This window comes from Falco cherrug, chromosome 7 (genome assembly GCF_023634085.1).
Source record: "Falco cherrug isolate bFalChe1 chromosome 7, bFalChe1.pri, whole genome shotgun sequence".
NCBI classification, from domain to species: domain Eukaryota; kingdom Metazoa; phylum Chordata; class Aves; order Falconiformes; family Falconidae; genus Falco; species Falco cherrug.
The window spans coordinates 2,945,856-2,963,900 of NC_073703.1; the positions used below are offsets into that span (position 1 = coordinate 2,945,856).

Here is an 18,045-nt window from a genome sequence, read left to right on the forward strand (position 1 = left end):
TTAAGTAGAGACAAATCGTTAGGAAGGGCATGGAACTGCGATGCACAAACACCAGGATCCTTTCACCCAATGCTGCACGTCAGGCTGGGATTCTATACAAGCTCCTGGAAGAGCAGGCCTCCAAGTGATGGTTAAATGAGCTAACCCCAGAACATCAGGGCCAAGATCCCTGGGGATATTGGTACCTCACTGGAAACTAACACAGTTCTTTAAACACAATCACCTACAGAAAGACTGAGAAGCCCTAGAGTACACCATGTCTTCAAATAAACCTCTGTAGGTCCAGCTTGGAATTACCGCAATGCATTCTCCCACTTCATTTATCAGAACAAGAAACCTTTTTGCTTACTGCCCTTGAAGTAAAAGGTCCCTGCAAGAGTTTATTGCTTACACCTCCAAACTAGCTAGCGAAGATTACCAAAGTTTTACTTCATCTAAACAGTACAGCTACCACCACGTAACAGCCTTCGCTCTTGGCTCCCTGCTCTTTTCTCACACCAAAATACACCAGACAGGCAGCCAAAACTAGCCAGGCAGGTGGCATACCCAAGCACTTACTATAATATTTTCCTGCCCACAGAGAACTGGGCTGGGGGGAGGAGAATCTCTCCTTAGGATTTTATCCCCACACACACACAGAGTCACCACATTCCCAAATGCACAACAAAAGTTACAAAAAAACCAAATGCCAGAAAGGGGCAGGGACAAATAGCTTTAGAAAATTCAAGCCTCCCAAACTGCTGTAGGATCATCTGCATCTCCCCTAGGCAACTGCTCTACGCTCACTTCTGTTCCCTTTCTATTTTATTTTTTTTTTATAGCATCTGCCTGCACTTTATGACTATCCAGTCTAGCAATCTGGTGAGCACAGCTGTTGCTGCTGCCTTCCAGCCACCTCAGCCATATTTACCACAGGAAGCGATCACCAAGGCAGGCACAGGCCACAGCTGCCCGACGCCTGTTCGTGGTGTCAGGCCAGAAGCTCCCACCCCACACAGCCCCACACCCGGTCTCTGACAAAGGCCGGTAAGAGAGATGCAAATAAACAGCCTTTTATGAAACGAGGTAACCGACTGCTCAGCTAAATATGGCTGTGTCTATTCATACTTACCTACGTGACTGTACATAGCATGTGTTAATTGATGGAACTTTTATTTTCAAAATAGTTTATGAATGTCATGTTTGTGAGTTTATCTAATGTGCAAAAATGTATTTGGGAATTCCAAAACTATTACAATGCATAAAAAACGGGCCTTAGATTTGCTTTCACTAGCTGTATCTCACACACAGAAAGTACACAGGACTTGAATGTTTTGCTTTAACACTCAGGAAAAAGTCGTACTAACTATAATCAATGAACAGACAGGTTTTAGGCAACCTAAATCAGACTCATAACCAGAAATGCCTATGGATATCTAGCAAAACATTCAGAAGTACTTATGTACGCCAGTTCCCACCTCCTGTAGTAATCAGTGAAGATCAGCTATTAACCTGCAAGAACATTTTTTTAAATAACATTTCACTTTTTAGATCTTTGAAGCTATTGCTCTGTGTGAGCTTTTTTTTTTTTTTCCTCCTTAACTGAAAAATCCTCATTCTTCTCATGGACTTAAATAAAATAAGCTTTCTTGCACTTTTTCCATGTCTCTACCATTTACAAGACTGAACAAAACATTCCAAACCGATCACATTCTATATACTGCAATCAATTACAAAACAGAAGGTAATTTTCAAGAAGGTCTTATAAAAGAAGTTTTTTGTAAACTAACATACTTCTTTCTTTCCCTTAACCATGAGCCACATGGTCTTAGACCTCACCCAGATACTGACAGCCAGCTCGCAGGATGCAAACCTTGAAGTTGCACCCTCACTCGCACGCTGCAGGAATTCGGAAGAGGAACAGCCAAGTGCCAGCACTGCTCCAGACACAGACAACACACATCAAACAGAATCCAACCTCTCTTCTCCCATTTTGCTTTTAGCACTCTAAGGCAAGATAACCCCTGTGTACCCAAGCAGGGCAACGCCACATAAACACACCGCATATCAAGGACACATGCAAACAACTTCTTTAGCATTGAGAGAGCTTTTCTTAACTGGTACAGGCAGGCCTGGTACAAGCCTTAATCTCCCCTCCAGCCAGGAAAAGCCCAAGTGTCCTCACATGGCACGCTTATGTCTGCACAGGTGTACTGGGTTTGCATGGTGAGGTTTTGGTGGCAGGGGGTCTACAGGGGTGGCTTCTGTGACAAGGTGTCAGAAGCTGCCCCCATGTCAGACAGAGCCAATGCCAGCCAGCTCCAAGATGGACCCACCGCTGGCCAAGGCTGAGCCTGGCAGCGACTCTGGTCGCACCTCTGGGATAATGTGTTTAAGAAAGGGGAAAAATACGCTGTGCAACAGCAGCTCGGAGAGAGGAGAATATATGAGAGCCACAGCCCCGCAGGCACCCAGGTCAGTGCAGGAGAGGCAGGAGGTGCTCCAGGCACCAGAGCAGAGAGTCCCTGCAGCCTGTGGTGAAGACCATGGTGAGGCAGGCTGTGCCCCTTGAGGGACATGGAGGTCCACGGCGGAGCAGATATCCACCTGCAGCCTTCGGAGGACCGCATGCTGGGGCAGGGAGATGCCCGAAGGAGGCTGTGACCCCGTGGGCAGCCCACGCTGCAACTGGCTCCTGGCAGGACCTGTGGCCCCATGGAAAGAGGAGCCCAGGCTGGAGCAGGTTTGCTGGCAGGAGCTGTGGCTCTGCAAGGGACCCAGGCTGGAGCAGTCCACTTTGAAGGACTGCACCCTGTGGAAAGGGCCCACACTGCAGCAGTTTGTGAAGAACTGCAGCCTGTGGGAAGGAACCACATTGGAGAAGTTTTTGAAGAGCTACCTCCTGCGGGAGGGACGCCACGCTGGAGAGGAACAAGAGCACGAGGAGGAAGGATGGGCAGAGACAACGCCTAATGAACTGACCACAACTCCATTCCCCTGCACCACACGAGAAGGAGACAGAGCAGCCGGGAGTGAAGTTGAGGCGATGGAAGACAGGAAGGATAAGGGGAAGGCGATTTAAGATTTGTTCTTATTGCTCATTATCCTACTCTGACTCAATTGGGAATAAATTAAATCAGTTTTCCCAAGTCTGTTTTGCCCATGATGGTACTTGCTGAGTGATCTCTCCCGGTCCTTATCTCGACCCAGCAGTCTTTTGTCTTATGCTTTCTCCCCCTGTACAGTCAAGGGGAGGGAATGAGAGCAGCAGCTTGGTGGGCACATGGCAGCCAGCCAAGGTCAACCCACCACAACAAGAAAAAGAGTCCTCTTTAATACCCCTTCATAAAGTGGTCCTCCAGAGCAGCCAGACAAGGGAATTATTATTTACTGTGGTACACAAAACCCCGATTATGCACAAGCCATTCACTGTGCTTCAGCACATTATTGTCCAAGCCATCCCTGCCCCAGACAGCCCCCAACATGCCATAAAACATGCAACACACAAAAAAACCAAAGGTGACCACTGGAAAAAGAAAGCATACTCCAAAAAGCAAAAAGAAAAAACCTACCTTGGCACTCTGAAATCTAGTGAAGGATTGTAGACACTGCTGCAGAAGGCATTAAATAGAGGAAAAGGCACAAGTTTTACACCAGCTGGAGGTAAAAGAAATCTTCAGGAGGAAGATACAGAACGTGAATTGACCAAAGCTACTGTCTTTGGCCAAGTGAAAGTAGTAGGGAAAAAATTATTACCTATGACATGCACTGAAAACAAAAACAAGCTTGAATTTGATGTACTGGGAAAAGGAAACTCGAGGGGAAACCAAAGAGAGACAGCCACCTGACCAGAGTAATAAACTAGCAGGAAGTAAGAACAGGCATAAGTGTCTAGGCACAGATGATAAATCTAAAACTGCACGGAGATAAAAGTGGCCATATCAAGGCACACCTACAAAAGATGAATCTCTTTCTCTGACTGCAGCAACAGACTCCAGCTGTTTCCCTGGCATCCTGGAGGCCCTTGTGTCTCAGCAAGCAGATTCAGCCCAGTCACCCGACAAAGATTGTCCCCACCTGCCATCCAAAGGAAAAGGACAGGTGATTTTTGCCAGGTCAGCAAACTGGCTATTAGAGAATATTTAATCACTCTTAACTAGTACCAATACAGATAAGAGTATTGGCAAGAGTAGGAGTCTCCACTAGCCAAAGACGGTAAGAAGCAACAGCTAGAAGCTAAAGCAGAAAAAAGTACTGGAAATCACACAAACTTTAATCCACTGGAACAATCTACTTAGATACTGCCTGACCTCTCAGTACCTGGAGCCTCCAAAAAAAAAAAAAAAAAAAAAAAAAAATCAGTATTTGATACCTTTATGGTCTAACTCCATCACTGATGCATAGACTCACATAGTCATCCAGTCTGGGCTGGGTTTCAAAAAAAAAAAAAAAAGGCTGAGGTATGGGCTTTTTTAATACTTTATAGAGCGCCTGGGGAAAGACTGAAACACTTTCTCTCTTCTCCTTTCAGTAGTCTGGAGGGTAAGCAAAAGGTAGAATAACAGTTTTATCCTCAAGAAAATAAGTGGAAAATTTGCACCTGATCTCTCAAAGCCAGAACAAACAACTGCAACAGTAGAAACCCAAAAACATTCGTATGCTTCAGGTTTTGGCGGTTAATTAGCTAGTTTCACAATTCCTGGATACCTACATTTCGAAAAACAAGGACCTTTAAATAACTTACCTGTCCCTGTGCTGAAAAGGACTTTTATTTTAGTAAAGAGTAGTTTGCTTCAAAGGATTTCTGACACAGTAAATGATTCATCTTCCTCAAGCAATAGAGGTTGCGATAACATCTATTCATGCGGCTGCTGTAACAGGAAAATTTGGCAAGAATCTGGTAAGATTGTAGAAAAACTGCAAGGAGAAGAGGGCAGAACCCTCTGTCAAACTGCGTTTCAGCAGTATATTCAGTATAACTGCCAATAGAAGCTGGAAACGAGCCAGCGAACACTGCTATCCAGCTGCTCAGTTCATACTACAAAAATGACAAATTACACCGCGCACAGATTTTCAGAATACCAAGCATTCCAGTCAGAACAACAAAACCTCAAGGGAGAGAAGCCGTCTCCCTTTCCCAGCTCCCCACCAGGTTCGCTCACCCTCGGGGTCAGGATTTGTGTAACTGGTTTTCCCCATCTTGTCTAGTACCCTGCACCGACAGACAGAACTGCAAACATGACCACCTTTTGCCCGACAACTCACCCTGAAAAAACAGTGCTCACAAAATCGGGCTGAGGGACACCAGCACATCCAGGCAGCAGGTGTCCAAGCTAAAGGAAGGCACCAACAATACTTATTTAGAATTCCACTCTTCAAAGAACATATTCAAAACCACCGGGGGAAAGGGGAGGCAAGTTGGCTTCCGCAATGGTTTAACAATCAACAACCTGGAAAACAAGACCATCAAGAGACTCAGTGTTCAAGATCAGCCCCTTAAAGTCTTCTAAAGCAGGTAAAGCTGAAATCACACCTGTGAACACACAGGGCTTTGCTCAAATCGGTATGACGTGTTAAGTCAGGTACTTTTACAGCTATTAAAATTACACTAGCAATTACCACAAAACAATCAGAACGGTAATTTGAAATATTCTAATGAGCAAGATCTGTTCCCTAAAGCACATTTTGACTGTCCACTGGTTTATAATTCTCTTCTCTAGTTCTCCATCAAAAGCAGCACTCTCAATTTCAACTCAAACAGCTTTGAGCTGAAAGGGAAATTGAAATCTTTGTCACTGCCCCAGAAAACAAAAAGGTCTGGAATTCCACTTAGGTCTATAACCAGTGTCTATTGAAGCTGTAAAGGTGGCAGGCGTGTAGGAGATGCAGTTATACCCGCGTACCAATGACACAGCAAAACATGCCAGACCTTATAGAAGGAGCAAGCTGATTGTACTTGACAAAAACTGAAAACCAACCAGGTTTCACTCAGTCTCACGCACCAGAAAGCATTTAGTGCCCAAGAAGTCTGTCCAGCCATCAGGCAACCAGGAGGACGTTCAGGCTGTCCACCCAGCAGCAGGCCATTACACCCAGCTCAACAACAAGCATTAGGAGGTCCAGGATCTTTTGCCCTGACACGGAGGGCAACAGATGGATGCCATTTGTCAAGTTCTCCTCATCTCCTGGGCTCTTCCTCAGCTAGCAACCACATGCAGATTTAACACGTTACAGATGGGCCTTTTCACAGGCATTTGTAGCTGGCAGTGATGACTACCTCTGTCCTGTGCCACCTCCATGACTCACCAGGATTTGCTCACTGTGCTCTGTCTCCAAAGGGTGTCTCGTGAAACCAAACACAAACATTCTGGGGTCTTGATGACTAGCTGCTAGCCAGGCACTTGTAAACACCAGTCATTCCAACAGCCCTTCCCCCACCGCACAGGGTACCTCCGCATCTAGACATTTCCATTCACATCCAGTTAGCCCTGCTATTGCAATCCCTACAGGTGTGCCAAGCAAAATATGCATGGCTGCAGCTGTACCACAGCAGAGGAAAAAGCAGCCAGAGCAAAAGGGCAGCACCCCTCACGGTGCCTGCATTTGCCATCTGAAAGAATGGACGAAGCTCTGGCTTAAAGGCTTTTGTACTGCTAAGTATTGCCAACACCACAGGTACGGCATTTCGGGGGCAAATCATACTATCCATTCTATTGAAAGAAGAGGGATCTCATACTCCAGCAGATCATTCCCTCTATATGTGAATTTCAAACGGTTTTAGTTAAGTTACATAGCAGACTTGGCACCCATTCTTACAGAGGATCAGACGAGAAAATGTGCAGACAGCCTCAGTCCTTTATCCAATTCACCTGAGCACGGGCATTAGACAGCCATGCAAAAATCCCAAACACACACTTCTCTCTAAAATAACTCATTCTACCACCTCTGAACACACACACACACACAAAAGAAACCCCAAACAAATCGCCCAAGATAAAAGATGATCTCTCAGAGAGGAAACAACAACAAAGTAAGATAACTTGTCACATCAGGAGTGCTCTGTTCTAGAGAAGTAGGTGGAAATTCAAAAGCGTTTCACTACAGTTTGTGCAGGAAAAGACTCAGTCTCTCAAGCGAAGAGCTAGAAAAGCAAGTGCTGCCCACAAGTAAAAGGTCCCAGAAGATTCTCATCATCCACAGAGACATTTTCAGTTCAAAGATACCAAAAGAAAAGGATTAGCAAGTAACATAAGCCAGATTTTTCCCGATGATTGACGCACCCTCTCTGGCAACACGCAGCTTGAACCAAAGACCATAATAATATTCTGGCAGTGAAATCCTTTCCCCCCACCTCCATAAAAGTAAAGAAATAAATAAATAAAATTAAAAAGTAAAAGTTCCACTGCAAACCTGCCAACAACTGGTACAAATTACCTTAGTATTTGCTCTTGCTGATAGGGTTCCTATCACATTTGCTACATTTGCCAAAAAGAAGAGCTTTCAGATGAGTACCAAGCACATATCTGTGAGGAACTTATCAGGTATGCAAAAATAGTTTTTGAGGCAAAATGAACCAGTGTGTTGCCAAAGCTAACTGCCTTGATCACCTACCATTGGAAACTGAATAGGCTTAAATGCTTGGAAGGTATAATATCACTAAAGTTATCACCTCCAAACTAAGTCGTTTTCTTGTAATTAAGGGTTATAAGCAGCACTCCACAGTACCCCATAGTCAAGAACTGTTACATGACAACTACTTGCTTTGGTTATTTTGGGCTGCTCTCTTCCTGTATTACATACAATATTCCTTCAGAAACCACCGTCCAAACAGCAAACCCCTGGTCTAGGAATTGAATTCTGTGCAAACAGCTGTTTCTCTCCTCCTGGCCTGCCTTTCATTAATATTTCCAGTGAGTCATAAAAATTTAAAAAAAAAAGTATTCAGCGTGAGGCAAGAATGGTGGTACTCCACCACTGTCCTCCTCCCCCCACCTCCCTCCACCCACTTCTTAGAAAAATATAGTTCTGAACGTGCATTCCAAGACACTTCCAGTCCAGACAGCCACTCCCTGCCAGCTGCATGAGGTCATCAATGAAACAGTACAGGAACTGTAGAGAAATACCTTGTCAAGTCCAAACAGGAGCTGATAAGAAGCCCCAGATGAAGCGGTGAGAGCTAAAACGCAACTACTTCAACTTACAACTGTTTCTAACAATGTGTTACCTATTTCTGGGTTACAATCTAACACGAGACCTGCACCATATCTCACAGAAGCAGAAATCAAAACACCACACACACAAGACCCCCAGCAAACTAATAACCAACCCAAAAAACAGTACGTGACCCAATTTACAAGTGGGAATAAAATGGAAATACAAGGAAATAAAAAAAAAAAAAAAAACCTCTTGATGAGACTAGAATAAAAAGAGGAACCCTGGTTATGCCACGTAGAAGTTCTGCTATGTCAGTTAGTGACCTTCCCACCCACTCAGCTGACCTAGAGGGGTCACTTTGGGTGGGAATTCTGTAAATCATTTTCAGCCAAATGCTAGTTCCTGTGATACTGTGACTTGGATTATACATGAATATATTAAGACTCCCGACATACAAATATATCTACAAATACATCAATTCGTGAATGAGCTTATTTCTCTCTTGACTCTGCAACTGTAAAAATCCAATTATACTTCAATATTACAGATGGTTTCACAAACAAAACAAAAAAAGCAAGCCTCATTCTAAAGTTAGAAAATAAAAACAGAATAACTCCAAAGAGGAGTTATATATTTGAAATAAAACATGGTCAAACCAGACAGACGCCATTCAAAGGTCTCAGATTGCCTCCCATCGAAGTCTGAAGACCTCATCAGTAAGAGGAACTCTTTCTTAGCTTCTCCACTACAGGATACTAACTAAATTACTGCAGATGTTTTCTAAACATAATCAATTCCATCTTTAGATCTTTTCCAGCATGCAATACTGACCAGCAATTATTAGGAGGGGACCACTATGATCTGACGGGTTAAATCTAGACGCAGGCTGAGCCACTAAGGCAAAAGAGCTTTCACATAACATAACTACAGAATATGTTTCATACCTAGCCTGTGAACAGTTTAAGATCCACTGCATTATCTTTTCCTGTTATTTGCAAAGTTGCAATAATTTCTATGCTTCTGAGGTAATACAATTAATTGCCCATAAGTCACTGAAGGACACTAAACTGTAGCTGTGCTGCATACACCCTGGACATTAGAATATGAATGCAAATAGAAAAAAAGCTGAAAGAAACCCCATCCTACAAAGTCAGGTTTGAGGAGAGAAAGCAAGACATGAAGAAAAAAGAAAATAGAAAAGAAAGGAAAAAATGAACGAGCTCAGACATAAAAAGAAAGGTGAGGATTGTTTTGGGTTTATTTGAGGTAATCCAGAGTTGCATTACAATTCTTGCTGTCTCGAGATTTACAATACAAACAAAATTTAAATTCTTCAACTGCAGCTCTGGTTTACGCCCCCTAGGTTGTACTCCACAAACTGCTATTACCACTTCACCCTCAGAATCCTCCAAGAGGTAGCGCACTAACTCTAAGCTTCAAAACCCACAGGAAACTTGCCTGTATCTAATTTGCAGATTGATGTAAGCAGGATTTAAATAAGATATTCTGCACATGACTTGCTTATTTAAGGCACACTGAGAACTGTACAAAAGTAAGTGAGAAAGCCTAATCCTGCTTTTCTCTAAGTACCCTACTGGTACTTGGCGCTCTATTGCAGCCCTGTTCTTAAGAAGCTCATATTTTAACTAAGCTACCTTAATTTTTCCAAGTTCAGGTTAATAAGATAATGGAATCAACGCAGTTTGTTGCCTTTCTGAAACAAATCTGTGATTTGCAACAAAGTCACCTCTTGAGACTAATTCTGTGTAATAGAGCAACTATCACATTTGCCTCACAGGCAGATTTCAGCCGTAGTGCACTACTTCTATCTTCAAACAAGAGCTCCTTCAACAACTGATACCTACACCTTTACAGACACTGATGATCCAGCATTACAGTTACTCACAGAATAAGCTCTACAGAGCATCCCATCCAGCACTAACTCTAAATGTGTGCAATCTGTCCAGATAGTGGGGTCCTCTATAATTCTTCCTCTTCTTTCTTCTGGGCACCCTACACCTCTAAAGATAAGAAACCTGTTTAAGCAGATCTTGGATGACTACACCAAATTCCAAGAGACAATGATACCCATTTCAAACCAGAAGCTGGAATTGAAAACCCAAAAAGATGAAGACCAGATTTTTTTCTTTAAACACTAGATTTCATTTAGGAAACAAAATTTAACTGGGTCTCCAGTAAACAATTTCAGTTTATTTTTTGCTTAAAGACACAGACAAGTTATTCCTGTCAAAAAAACCTCCTCCCCACTTTAAAGAGAGAGCGCACATGAGGGACAGGGGAAAGTAATTCTTATAGAAAAGCAATCAATGGGAAATGCTTCAGACTTTACCACACAGACACAAAATAGTAATTTCTCTCAATGGTATCATCAGTTTACACTAAGCCATCTTCTAATCTATCAGAAAGAAGGGGATTGCTACAAAATCATAGTATACTTCAAACCTGAACAGATTAAATCAGCAACAAAGAGCAAGCAGCACCCTTTTCTTGTTCAATAGGAAACATCATCTACAAGAAACCCCAAAAAAGAGGAAAAAAAAAAAAAAAAGAAAAAGAAAAAACCCCTATGGTCAGATTCCACCCTGATGCATACAAGAAATGCACTGCTTAGGCACAATGGAAGTTACACGCTTATTGGAAGCCACATAATCTGGGCACTAAAATGCTTACACCATGCTAGGGCATAACCCAGAAGGAAAGTATTTCCTGCTATCCCAGGGGAAAAGCATGGTCCCATCACCCAGCAAGCCAGATAAGGAAACAAGAGAAAGAGGCAACAAAGTTTTAGTTTCCAACTTTGAGAACTTAAAATATTCCACATTGAAAGACAAAGCTTGAAAAAGCCTTTTCCAAATGAAAAAATGCCGATTTCATCATGAAAGTGCCACAATACCCCAATAAGTAGCCCACGTAGGAAAAAAGGCTATCAGACAACACAGATCAATAATATTATAGTGCACCAGTTGGATAAGGATCACAAAAAGTTCTTTTGGGCTTCTTCTGTTCTGCATAAGTACACCCTTACCCTTCTACGAGCACAAGCTGCCCTGTTACAACAGAACAGAGTACCACTTACAGTTTTATCTGCGCTGCCACAGCTTTTCTGTATAGATTGCTGTGACTGAGACAGGGGCAGGGAAGGAAAAAGAATCACAACCACCAAACACACACACAAAACACCAAACTTGAAATATTACACAACACTTATTCATAAAGCCATTTTTATTCAAGATTGAAGTATCTGGTCCAAGCATAGTACAGGAGCCCCTCTATTCACAACCTCCATTTTAGCTCCAATTTTCATTTCAATCTCTTTCATGATCTTGAGCAACTTAGTTGCACGCCCTGCCTCCCCTTCTCCAGCTACCAAGAATAATGCCTGTTTCACCAGACTCTTGCACATCAGTAGCTGAAGTCAAAACCTGTTAAATAACAATGGAGCAACAGCGACAGCTGAAGAAAAAGCAAAACAGGCTGGAATACCATTAAGTACATACAAGTTATTGCTATTCTTCTGACAACGCCTCTGATGTTTGCTCCTTAGCAGACAGGTACTCCAAACAACTTCATGAAATACTCAAAGCTACTGCATACGCACTGTTATACCACACAGTTCAGAAATCAAGGCTTTTCTGGATTTTTCATTTCAGCATGACATGGGGTGCTAGCCAATTTTCATCTTACCTTATTTTAACATTTATGAAACAAAATCATTTCTGCTTCTAGATTCCTTATCTGTTGCTTGGTTAAAGGGATAGCAAGCCTCTGACACTGCTGACGCAATGTAAATCAGCATGTTATTATTCACACCATTTCAGGGGCCTTTAAGTTCTAGAAAAAGTGAGTATCAACTACAGTGTTTGAATGCAATATTACAAAGTAATACGATAATATGGCTACAGGGGGAAGAGGGGGACCACCAAGAGCTGTTCTTCAGCTGCCTCACGCCTGCCCCAGCTGCCGTCAACTTTACAACACTCACCTTTTCAGCTTCCGAGAGTGTGACACAGGGCACACCAGATAACCTTCCTCTGCTCCTAGGTCCTCCTCTCCTTACAGATACAACCTCCATTCTGAAAACCTCTTACTGTGAAGAAAGATTATAAAACCTCCGGTCCACGCCCATAGTTCTGAGGCACTGTTAGCAACAGCACAAGCAAAATGCTGCAGCATCCAACTCACACGTTATGCCTCAGTTACACTACCGGCAAAGAAGTCAAACACAGAAAATCTCAGACCAAGGACATCAATTTCAAATATAATGATCTCTTACAGTTCTGGTTTAGTGGTTTTTGTTAAACTCCTTTCCAACAATGCAGCCAAGGGCCCTCTTTCAGGCTGTACTAGTAATAATAAAAGAAATTTAAAGGACAATTTACAAAAAGACTACTCAGCGAGGAAAAAAAAAAATTCTTGGGAGTAGACCATGAACTCAAGCTTTTCTACTCTCACTTCTATATCTTAATTATTAAGCTAAGGCGTCTGGTCCTCTCCTTCTGGTCACTTAATCTTTAACTCTTATGGAAAGTGGTATGGGTTCAGCTATAGGAGTCAGGAATTCCCACACACGCAGGAATAAGCAGCCTGGAGGCCACTGAGCAAACATAGGTTGAGGGTTGGAAAAAGGGTATTTGAAGCTCTCCAAGCAGACCTTCCACTTAACACGCTCCAACTGCCAAGGCAGATACGAGGAAGGCTGTAACACCACTACATGCATTTTGAGCAACACAGCTGTTGCTTCATTCATCACAAAATATACTGGCAACCACTAGGCATTAACTGAAACATCTGAAGGCTCATCCCAAGACCAAACAGCGAGGAGAAAAAAAAAAAAAAAAAGTATCTTCTTTCTGACAAGGTGCAGCAAAATCAAATGCCCAGCCCCTCAGTCTCATCAATACCAATGCAACACTTGGAAGCAAAGGTAAGATGGCCAATAAACTTAAGAGTCAAAAATTATTTGTCTAAAGAGTAAGTCTCCATGATTAAGAAAGAGCTTAATTCAAAATATTAAAGCTGTTGCTGTGTAAGGCATTTTTGCCTGATTTTTTTTGCAAATCTGACATGGAATTGAACGGACAAGCACCTCAGAAAGCATGTACTCTGATGCCAGTCACAGAAAGAGTCCACAAGTGATGGACCTAGGGCTCCTTCAAGCACAGACAGCGACTACAGCGCAACTCATCTCTCCCCGTCACCCAGCATTTGCTCCTAAAGTCTTTGGATTCAAAGGGAAGGAGTTACTTAGACATATAGTCAGATCTTTCTCACTACTTCAAAACTCATCCAAATCCATACGTACAGAAAATTATTATCTGCTAATAACTGAGCAGCCTCTGCGGATCCATAGTAGTGACAATTGTTATGAAGCACCTAAAAGACTATAGCATAAACTGAGTGCTCGATGCCACTTCAAAAATATATAATACGTTCCTGGTAAGGCAGCATAAACTACTGAAATCCTGGAATTAATTCTTCCTTTATACTCTGACAGTAGTGAACTTGCAAGAATGCAGCATTTCCCACTCAATGAAATCACTACAGTAGAACCCATCTGTCTTGCCAGGGAAGACTTACACAGATTTATCCCAAATTCATCACCCAGCCCATGGAAGAGAAAGTTTTCTTGCTCTTAATCCATGTCATCTATATAAGGACAAAGACAGATTGAAGTATTCGGTGAGCCATGACAAAACATGCCGTTGACTACTCAGATCAAGGTTTTATGAATGTTCTGTACTTTCCTGCTGCTCCAGGAGTTATTTTCTGTGGCATACACATTCGCTAGTTTGCACAGATCTTCGCAGAAACAAGGAAACTCTAAGCTCATAATCCATTTCCCAACTAATTACAAAATGCAAACCAAAACATTACCCTTAACTTTCAGAAGTGCTGGGGGCAAAGGGAGTCACCAATACAAACATTACCTGACCTCTTTTTTAATTTACTCTCATATTATGTATTAGATCTCAATAATGTATCTTTGGTCTCAATCTCAGCTTCAAAAAAACATTTTGAAATTTCAAGTAAAATACTCCGTTTATACAAAGGCATGAAAAGACCCAGCTGAAGGGAAGGAGTAGACAAACTGGTCTGTCTCATTCCTATCCCCCCATGTACAACATACAGGATTGAGTATTTGCAAAAAGATTGAAAAATATTGAAAAAATATCAACAGTAAGTCTTCATGCATTCATTGTTAGTATTGGTTCTTTTTCCATATATAGCATCTACTGTGTTCTGATCATACTTCCCTTAACTGAACGAAGAAACACAGCATGCTTACATGCTTATTAAACATGGAGATGACACAAAAGCTACACACATGGACAAGAACAAGATAAAAATTATTTCAAAATATTTAACGAAGACCAGGAATAATCAAATGTGGCAGGATCAAGTGAAGGCAGCACACCTTCAAGGCAAAGGACAGCAACTCAGCAAAACTCTACTACATCACACCGTTACAAAAATGTAGATAGCATGCCACAAAGTAGGATAGTAGCATATCTATCGGGGTACTCAAAATAATCCTTGTGCTTTTGTAAGTACGCATGTTAATGCCCTGTTGAACGATTCTTCTCTGTTTTGGCAGTGCACTTTCAGAAAGACACAGAGTGAGCAGAGAGAAGTCAGAACAATCCAGGCAAACGTACTAGAGAACTGTTAAACAGGATGCACAGAGAAATACACGAGAATTTGGTTTTCAGTCTAAGAGAAGGTAAGCGCAAGCGAAATACACTGTTACAATTTGAATTTGTAAAAGGTTGCAATTAAGATAAAAGGAATAACCCCTTCTTCATGTCTATTGGTAAGTAGCAAGGCAACGTTGCACCAAGACACACGCAAGTTAGTTAATAGGGAGAACCCATCCAGTGATAGGAATACGGGAGCACTAGAGCTCTGGAATCCTCGTCAGAAGAAGTCTGTAAGAACAGGTTAGATAAGCACACCGGGGATCAGTCACTTTTGTGGGGATTTTTGTTTGGGTTTCTGTTTTTCAAAATGAATCTCTATAGCTACTGGGAAACACAGACAAGAGGTAAGCTGCATCCAAATTATTCCCACTATCAAGTACCGCAACTTCTTTTAAAAGCATGGGCAGTTTCAAAACTACTTATTCTTACCTCTTTGCTTCCTCCAGATGACAAAGGTATTCATAGGCAACATTCTGGCGTCTTCTTTCATCCATTTCCTCTGCTGTTAACCTCTCATTATCCAAGACAGCTGCAAAGAGGCAAAACACATTCTCAGGTGGTTGAAAATTGAATGTAACTGAACAGGCACACCAAAAATCAGATCTAACCTTTCCCACAGAAGCTTATCACAGGTTTTATTTGATTCAGAAAAATGAAGGATGAAATATACCTATTCTTTGCAAGCAATAGAAGACACCTCGTCTCTTTAGCCTTCCTTCCTTGTCACACAAACTTGCCATCTTCCCTCCTTCCAATTTGTCAATTTGACTGATCCAACTTCTCCCATCTTCTTAAAAACAGTCCTTCATTTTCTTATTTTCTTCTAGCTTTGCCTTTCTCTTCCTCAAAAGCACATGTGCGACCACATGTCCCTCCATCTATCCTCCAATTTTGGTAGTCAAAGATTAAGGCAGGACAACAATATATATTCACATTACACAGTCCCTTCATGTCTTTATAGTGAGTCTTGAAGACGGAAACACTACTCACAGTCCTCATCTGAAGGGAATCATTCGGAACCGCAACCTGTGCGTCATCTTTGAGCCAAGCTGAGGACCTACATAGGGCTACGAGCCTCAACCTTCCAGATTCGGCGTGTTTAAAGCCTCAGTGATAAAACCCTCTCTTTCCACCCTCACTGCTAGACACCGCATCCGCGCTCTCGTGTCAAAAAACCCACAAAACCAACCAACAACTTCTTAGGTTTTACGGACCAACTCGACTAATAGGAAACATCTCCGCACACTCGGCAACGGGGAGCTGACACCCGCCGTGCCCTCCACCAACCCCGCCGGCAACGGGGCGTCGGCGACAGCCCCGGGGGCCGAGGGCCACCTTGGATCACGCGGCCGAGGGTCCCCGCGAGGCCGGCCCGCCGCCCCAAAGGCGTCTTCCCCCGCGCCCCAACGCCCCCGCAGCGACACCAGCCGAGCCCGCCCGGGAGGGGACATGCCCGCCCCGCTCCCCGCCCGCCCCCGGGTGCTGCCCAGGTACCCCCGGGCGAGCCCACCCCCCCGCCCCGAGCCGCCCCCGCCGCGCCGCAGGCGTGTGACAGGGGCGGGGCCGCCCGCTAAGCCCGGGGTCGCCGCGGAAACAGGCGGGAGGGAAGAAGGCGGCGACCCCCCCCCGGCTCCCCCCGCCCCGCCCGCGGCGGACATCTTGGGCGAGGCACCGAGCCCGCCCGCGGCAGGCGACGGCGGGAGAGGCGATGGCCGCCCCCCCCCCCGCTCGCTGCCAGCGCCCGGCAAGGGAGGGGGGGCTCGGGCGGGACGCCCCGCGCCTCACGGCGCCCACCCCGCGGCGGGAGAGAGGCACGGCGGGGCCCACCGCCCCCGCGGGCCGGCGCCCAGAGCCGAGGCGCCGCGGCCGCCCCTCAGCGCCGGCCCCTGGGGGGGCACGGGCGGCGGCGGGCGGGGCGGCGGCTGGGCGGCCGCGCGGGTTCCCCCGGTACTCACAGCCATAGTGGGGCCGGGACATGGCCAGCCCGTCCACCGCCTCCTCCGCCGCCATGGCGCTGCGCTGGGCCGGGGCCGGCCGGGAGCTGGGCGCGGCTGCGGCCGTTCCCCTTCCTGCCGCTGCGGGTGTGGCGGGGGCGGAGCCGCCGCGCGCGCTGCCCCGCCCCGCCCCACGCGGGGGCCCGCGCCCCGCCCCGCGCCCACCCGTGACACCCCGCCGGGCCCGGGCCCCCACCCACCGCACGAGCGCCGCCCGACCGCGCGGTAACTTCACGTGGCTTCAGTAAGGTCACTGCTGCGGAGCCCCCGGCCTTGGTCAGGGCCGCGCCACCCCGGCGGGCAGCTCGGGCAGCTCAAGGCCAAACTGGCAGAGCAGGGGGGTCACCCTGAGCCCCCCAACAAGTCCCATGCGGCGGGGCCTCGCGGTGGGACACCACCAGCGTCAAGGTTTGCGTCCCCTCGGTGCCTGAGCTGTTGCGTCCTTCCCCGAGCGCAAAGGCGGGCGAGCTGCGGGACCGGGCCAGGGGACTCCGTGGCGGGTGGTCGCGCCGTGGGAGCTTCCCCATTACCGACAGACCCTGGTGCCGGCTGCAGTGGGGCTCCCGGCCCAAGGGTGGGCTCGGGCGGTGGCATGGGGGCCTTCGTTGCTGGTGTTGCCTCGTCTCGGTCCCTGTAACCCTCTGCAGGAAGGATTCGACATGTTGCTCCTGTTGCTCTGTTACCGTGTCATCCATAATAACTTGTACTGCTTCCTTTTATCGCACTGCGTGCTATTTCCCCTTATTACATCGTAATATAATGAACTGCATTTCTTCTTCTATTAGACATGGAACTCCTTTTTGCTCGGTTTCCGATCAGCAGAACACCCCCAAGCCTCTGCCCAGCCGGTCGGCTCAGGCCCCCTTCCACAGACCCTGCTGGGCCAGACTCTCTGCTCCTGCTGGGCTCCCACGCGGCGTCAGCCCCCTCAGCAGCACAACCTGGCCCTGCTGGACTCGGGTGTGCCCTTCCCATCTGAACAACTCTGCTGGCCACGCCAGGGTAACCCACCTGAAATGTCAGCCCCCGTTTGAAGCAGGGTGCCACAAAACATCAGCACACAACAGCAACGTTCAGCAGCACTGCCGTAGGAAGTAATTGTGCCTGGAAAGTTCCGTTCCCCTCCGTGCATGTTAAGCTCACCTATTACCGTTGCTTTGCCTGGTTCTTCTTCAAGAATGCGGGTACTAGAGATGCCA

The 18,045-nt window shown here is 45.5% G+C and overlaps 1 protein-coding gene across 4 annotated transcripts in view; it reads right to left on the minus strand.

Annotated features, from left to right (window-relative positions):
• Window positions 1-16,959, minus strand: part of IQGAP1 (IQ motif containing GTPase activating protein 1) — an 80,416-nt gene extending 63,457 nt beyond the window's left edge. For all 4 annotated transcript variants that reach the window (XM_055717062.1, XM_055717061.1, XM_055717060.1 and 1 more), the window contains exons 1-2: window positions 16,808-16,959; window positions 15,282-15,381 (exon numbers count right to left, since the gene is read on the minus strand). In XM_055717062.1, the coding sequence (XP_055573037.1) occupies window positions 15,282-15,381; window positions 16,808-16,862 (155 nt within the window). In that variant the 5' untranslated portion in view covers window positions 16,863-16,959. The remainder of the gene's footprint in view (window positions 1-15,281; window positions 15,382-16,807) is intronic.
• Between the last annotated feature and the right edge of the window lie 1,086 nt (window positions 16,960-18,045).